This window comes from Pteropus alecto, unplaced genomic scaffold (genome assembly GCF_000325575.1).
Source record: "Pteropus alecto unplaced genomic scaffold, ASM32557v1 scaffold402, whole genome shotgun sequence".
Lineage (NCBI taxonomy): Eukaryota > Metazoa > Chordata > Mammalia > Chiroptera > Pteropodidae > Pteropus > Pteropus alecto.
In genome coordinates, this window is record NW_006432940.1 from 499,260 (window position 1) to 504,298 (window position 5,039).

Genomic DNA, 5,039 nt, shown 5'->3' on the forward strand with positions numbered 1-5,039 from the left:
CGTGTTTGACATCCACATCAAACAAATGTTCCAACAGTTCTCGACCTTCCTCAGCAATTTCATGATGGAAATCTTTAGATTCTCCAAGCAAACACTTCTTATCCTGCATTATGAAAAATTTTTCCTGTATTTGAATTCTGTATTCTGTTCCATCGCCTAAGTCAGAATGGAGAAGGGAAAAAGCAAAAATACACATGATCAAAACAAAGTCTATGATTTACAAAATTAAGAATACTGGACTTGGAGTGAGGAACAAGAAGTCATGCAGGCTGAAATCAAAGTGCAGCTGGTTTAGGTAAGAAAGGAATGTAAATAAAACAAAAATATTCCTCTAGTTTAATACCTACATTAGAAACTGAAAAAATAGAACTGACAATCCAGAAAAAATGAATTTGTGATGGAAAATAAAAATTAAATCCGTCCTAGAAATATTTTTTGTTCTTTGTACTTTTCCTTTACAGAGAAAAAAACATGATGTGTCGAAAAGAGTCATCATCCAGATTAAAATGAAACACAGGCAACAATAAACAATAGCCAGAGGGGACCTGAAGATAGATCTGAAGCTACAGATCAAAATAATCCACTTTATACAGGTAAAACATCAATAGAAATTAATACTGAAGCATAAACTGAAGACTATTTGAAAGAGAAGAAAAAAATTCTCAAGTGCCCAAGCAGAATGAAAATAGTTACCTAGTAAGTCCGATTCCAGCTTTAGATCTCTATATAAATGTTAATATCTCAGGAAGAAAGCCCTCCCTGAAACCCAATGCTCAACAGTTCTTTCATATACTCTCAAAACATAGTATACTTTTCATTCACAGCACATATCACAAGCTGTAATTACTCTATTTCATTTTTTAAAGTAAATACAGCTGACCATTGAACAACACAGGTTTGAACTGCACAGGTCCACTTATACGTGGATTTTTTCAGTAAATAAAGAGTTGGCCCTCCATAGCCCGGGATTCACATCCACAGATTCAACCAACCAGGGTCAGAAATACTATTTTTGATCTGTGGTTTGGAATCTGCAGAAGAGGAGGGCTGAATGTAGGCACTGTTCTATGCCATTTTATATAAGAAACTTGAGCATTCAAGGATTTATTCATGGGGGTTCCTGGAACCAATCTCCCTCAGATACTGAAGGACAAATGTAAGTCTTTTCTTTGTTCTACTAGGGCTTTCAATACAAACATCTAGCATAGTTCATATCCCACTAAATTATGTTTAGTTCTCCCCAGAAATTATGATATCAGAAGGCAGGTATCCCCTTTTTCTTATGGTATTATATCTAGTACAGTGCAGTACTTAAAAGAAAATTGAGATTACAAAAATGAGTTTTACTTTCTTCGTTATACTTTTATCTTCCAAATTTTCTAACAGTAAATTTCTATGGAGATGGAACCCTGGTTTCTTAAATTTGTGGCCAATTATACCACAAAAATAAGCTTCCTTATATTGAATCAAAGTGGGAGGTCATCGTCGAGATCATTTAATACAATAACCAATTTTCATTTATTAGTCCTTGGAATAAATTAGGTTCTCAATTATTTCTTGAATGAAATAGTAGGCCTGCTAGAAAGCAGCATAGGTGAGTTAAGAATAGAGGTTTCTTATCTGGTCCAGTTTTCTTTGTACTGTAAATCCACTTGTATAAACTAGAAGTTAATTGCATAGAATTCAAAATGAAGTAGGGAGAGCGGAAATGGTATTGAACTAAGACTGAGAAGACCTGGTTCTAAAAATTACATTTTATATGGACTAGTTGGTCACCATCCCTGTAACTCAATTATAGCATCATTTCTAAAGGAAGGCAACAGATATGATAAGCAAAACAGTCTTTGCCAACTCAGGGACTTTTTAGTCCATAAAACACAGATATGAATATACCTTTGTTTATTAGATTGTCATCTTTGGGCATTTCCAAATACTGCTCTCTTGAGGCCCTGAATTAACATGGCCCTGATTCTGACTTTGGCCAGAAAGCCAGTTTTGTTGACTCTTTCTAAATGATAATCAGCAAACAGGTAGGATATTACAAAAAGTTAACAAGAGGTGAAAAAAGTTTCCTGGGAGATAAATCCCATCTTGCTTCAGAAGTTCAAACTCCTTCCAAATCTGACAAAAGGCCATCTACTCACCCAGCACTGCTTCCTGATCACCTTGTGCCTCTCCAGCCCCAGTATCCTCTGGTCTCATGGCCTGGGCTGCCCCTGCAACAGGTTCCAAAAGGATTATGAGATTTACCAAAAACAAGGAGAGCTTTGGTAATGGCCAGAACAGGGGCCAGAATTCTCCTCAGTAGTCTATTTCTATGTGACCATCCGGGATTAAGAAAAGTCAACAGAGACTCCACCAGTTTAGCTGAGGGAGAAGTGATGTAGTGTGAATGAACATCATGGACTATGAGGCTCCCTCGCCATGCTCCTCACCCTATAACAAGGCAAGTGGTCTAATACAAACCTAAGCTTCCTACTGATCTCATAGTGATATGGTGAGGCTCAAAGGAAATAATGTATATACACTTTGAAGCTGTAAAGACTTGTATATGAGTAAGAAATTTTAGATGTCTATAATATTTCACATTTGGGAATGATTAAAACTACTGACATGTCCCTTAATAATTTTTTGCTCATTCTTCCTATTTTGGCAAAGATTTTAAATCATATTTGAGATTCCTTAAAATTTAGCCTAACCTATGATTTTGTTTTTAGTTTAAGCAAAAGAATATTAGATGAGACAATTCTTATCACTCAGTTCCTTTCAGCATTTTAACGGGTACAAAATGGATGTTTTAACAATTAAGGAGTCAGGCTGAGTAACAGTACTCAAAACTCTCCTGCCTCTTCAGTGTTCCTCCAATGATCCAACAAGCTCCCAATGTACTTGACCATCACAGAGCTTGTGCCCCACAGCATCAATTAATCTCTAAGTCCTTTCATAGAATTATCCCAGTGGGCTCCTGGAGGAACTTCCTTCTCCCTACCCCAGATGTACCCCTAGATTCACTCACAGTTGATCTCTGCCTTTGCTCTCTCACACAGATCCTTCAGGTTCATCTTGCCAAAGATTTTGAGAGCCACATCCCAGGCCTGTTCTCCTGGATAATGCTTGTTCATCAAGTTAGCCAGATCCTCCCGTTTCGCCTTCTTCATTTCAGCCCAGGGTATCAGACAGTACCCGGGTTCCACTGCCTCATTCTTTAGGAGTAATTTGAATTTACTTAATTCCTCTTTGTTTAGCTCCTCCAAATATAATAGCAGCCCAAAATCAGAAAAGAAGGAAGACGACGATGAATCTGCCATCTTGTTCATAGGTCAATGGGAAAAAATAATCGGAATAAATAGGACCTATGGAAAAGATTAGAAAATGAAATATTAATTATTTATATTAATTATAAAAATATAATTAATTCAACAAAAATGTGTTGAAGCCCACTAAATTCAGCTCAGTGCTGACCTAGTGTCCTCTGTAATGCACTTTGTTATAAAAAACATTCCTCTAATATAGACCATGGTATATTTCTTCCACCTTCCTAAGAGTTACTCCCAGTCTCACCATTTATGAGCTTTAAGAAATAAAGACAGACAATTCATCTCTCTGAGACTCAGTTTACTCTTCTGCAAAGTAAGGATATCAGAGGCAACCTCAGAGGACTGTGGTATGGATTAAATGAAGTAGACTACATGTTTCACCTGGCACAGAACAGGCCCCTACTAAGGGTTGGCAACTTTCCTCATCTAGTCTCTCTCCCATTAACACCCGACACATATCTCAACCTATAAAACATTGTTATTGTACCCCAACCAAACATATTACTCTTGAAGCACATGCGACTAGACTATGCCACCTCTTCTTGTCATGTCACCTATGGCCACAAACCCATATGTAGGGTCTGCACTCTTAGCTCCCAAGCTCCTTTCACATCCACTCCCCATCACTACAATTATTCTGGGTAAGTTCAGAGTTAAAGTCCATCCAAAATACCTCTCTCTCACATCCTTGACCTTAACTCCAATGACTTATTTCACTCTAGCATTTCACTGTGATGCTCTCAATCCACACTTTATCATCAATGACTATTCAAACTCAAACTCCAAAGTCTCATAACTCATTCTCAAATACTTTCCAGTTAATTGAGCAGTTTCATGCCCTCACTCCCACTGTGACAGTTCTTCAAACATCATCAAATCCTAGTCTTTTGATCCCTGTGTTTTCCTCTTATTTATCAGCCATCTTAAGAGACTTTTTCTATTTTTTATTCAGCATGGGCACTCCAATTAAACACTTAAACCATCTCTTCAAATTTCTCATCTCTTTGTCAGTGACTTGCCTAAAAAGACAGAGCTAGTAGGTGGTACAGCTGGAACTCAACTTAGATTTTTCTCTAAACCTCCCTCCTTTCCAGTCTTTCATAATGCCTCCCCTGTCTTCTTGCCAATGAGACTGGAAAAGTTGGATGTACCGAAGGGAGACTTTTGTTCTAAAACAAAGTGGATTATCTCAAAATTAGATAGTAAATCAGTATTATATCCTATAGTAATTGGTAAATTATCAACTGTTTTTTTTTTGGGGGGGGGAGTTAGTTTGTGTTTTAACTGCACTGCAAAAATATTCTAGATCACAGATTAGGATCTTACTAAAATAGGCTTCATAGTAATTTTTTTAGAAGCAGCAAAAGGAATAAATTTGAGAAAACTTCAAAGGAACATTGAAATTTCTCCAAGATACACAGATTATGGTAAGTGAGGGAAAATGAGGCATAGAACACAACACCCTCAACTTCCTGCCTAGAAATTTACAGATATCACCATGTGGGAGCCTCTTTTTCTTCTTTCCTGCAACAAAAGAAGGGGGCTCATTCCCCTTTGTATAGCTCATCCCTCCACCTGTGATCGGAATCTCATCAGGTTCCAATTATTAAGGGACTTAATCCATTAGTGATGTCTCTTATCTTCCACCTCTCCCTGTCCTCGAAGTCCCTATTAACATTTAAATATGCCCAAGTCTACCCTAATCTTTTACAAATGTTCCCT

General features: G+C 37.3%; 1 protein-coding gene across 1 annotated transcript in view; it reads right to left on the minus strand.

The window, feature by feature from the left end:
• The window catches only part of NLRP14 (NLR family pyrin domain containing 14), a 27,487-nt gene extending 24,177 nt beyond the window's left edge, over positions 1–3,310 (minus strand). Inside the window, exons 1-2 of the mRNA XM_006907556.1 lie at positions 3,017–3,310; positions 2,145–2,216 (exon numbers count right to left, since the gene is read on the minus strand). Coding sequence (XP_006907618.1) covers positions 2,145–2,216; positions 3,017–3,308 — 364 coding nt within the window. The 5' untranslated portion in view covers positions 3,309–3,310. The remainder of the gene's footprint in view (positions 1–2,144; positions 2,217–3,016) is intronic.
• Between the last annotated feature and the right edge of the window lie 1,729 nt (positions 3,311–5,039).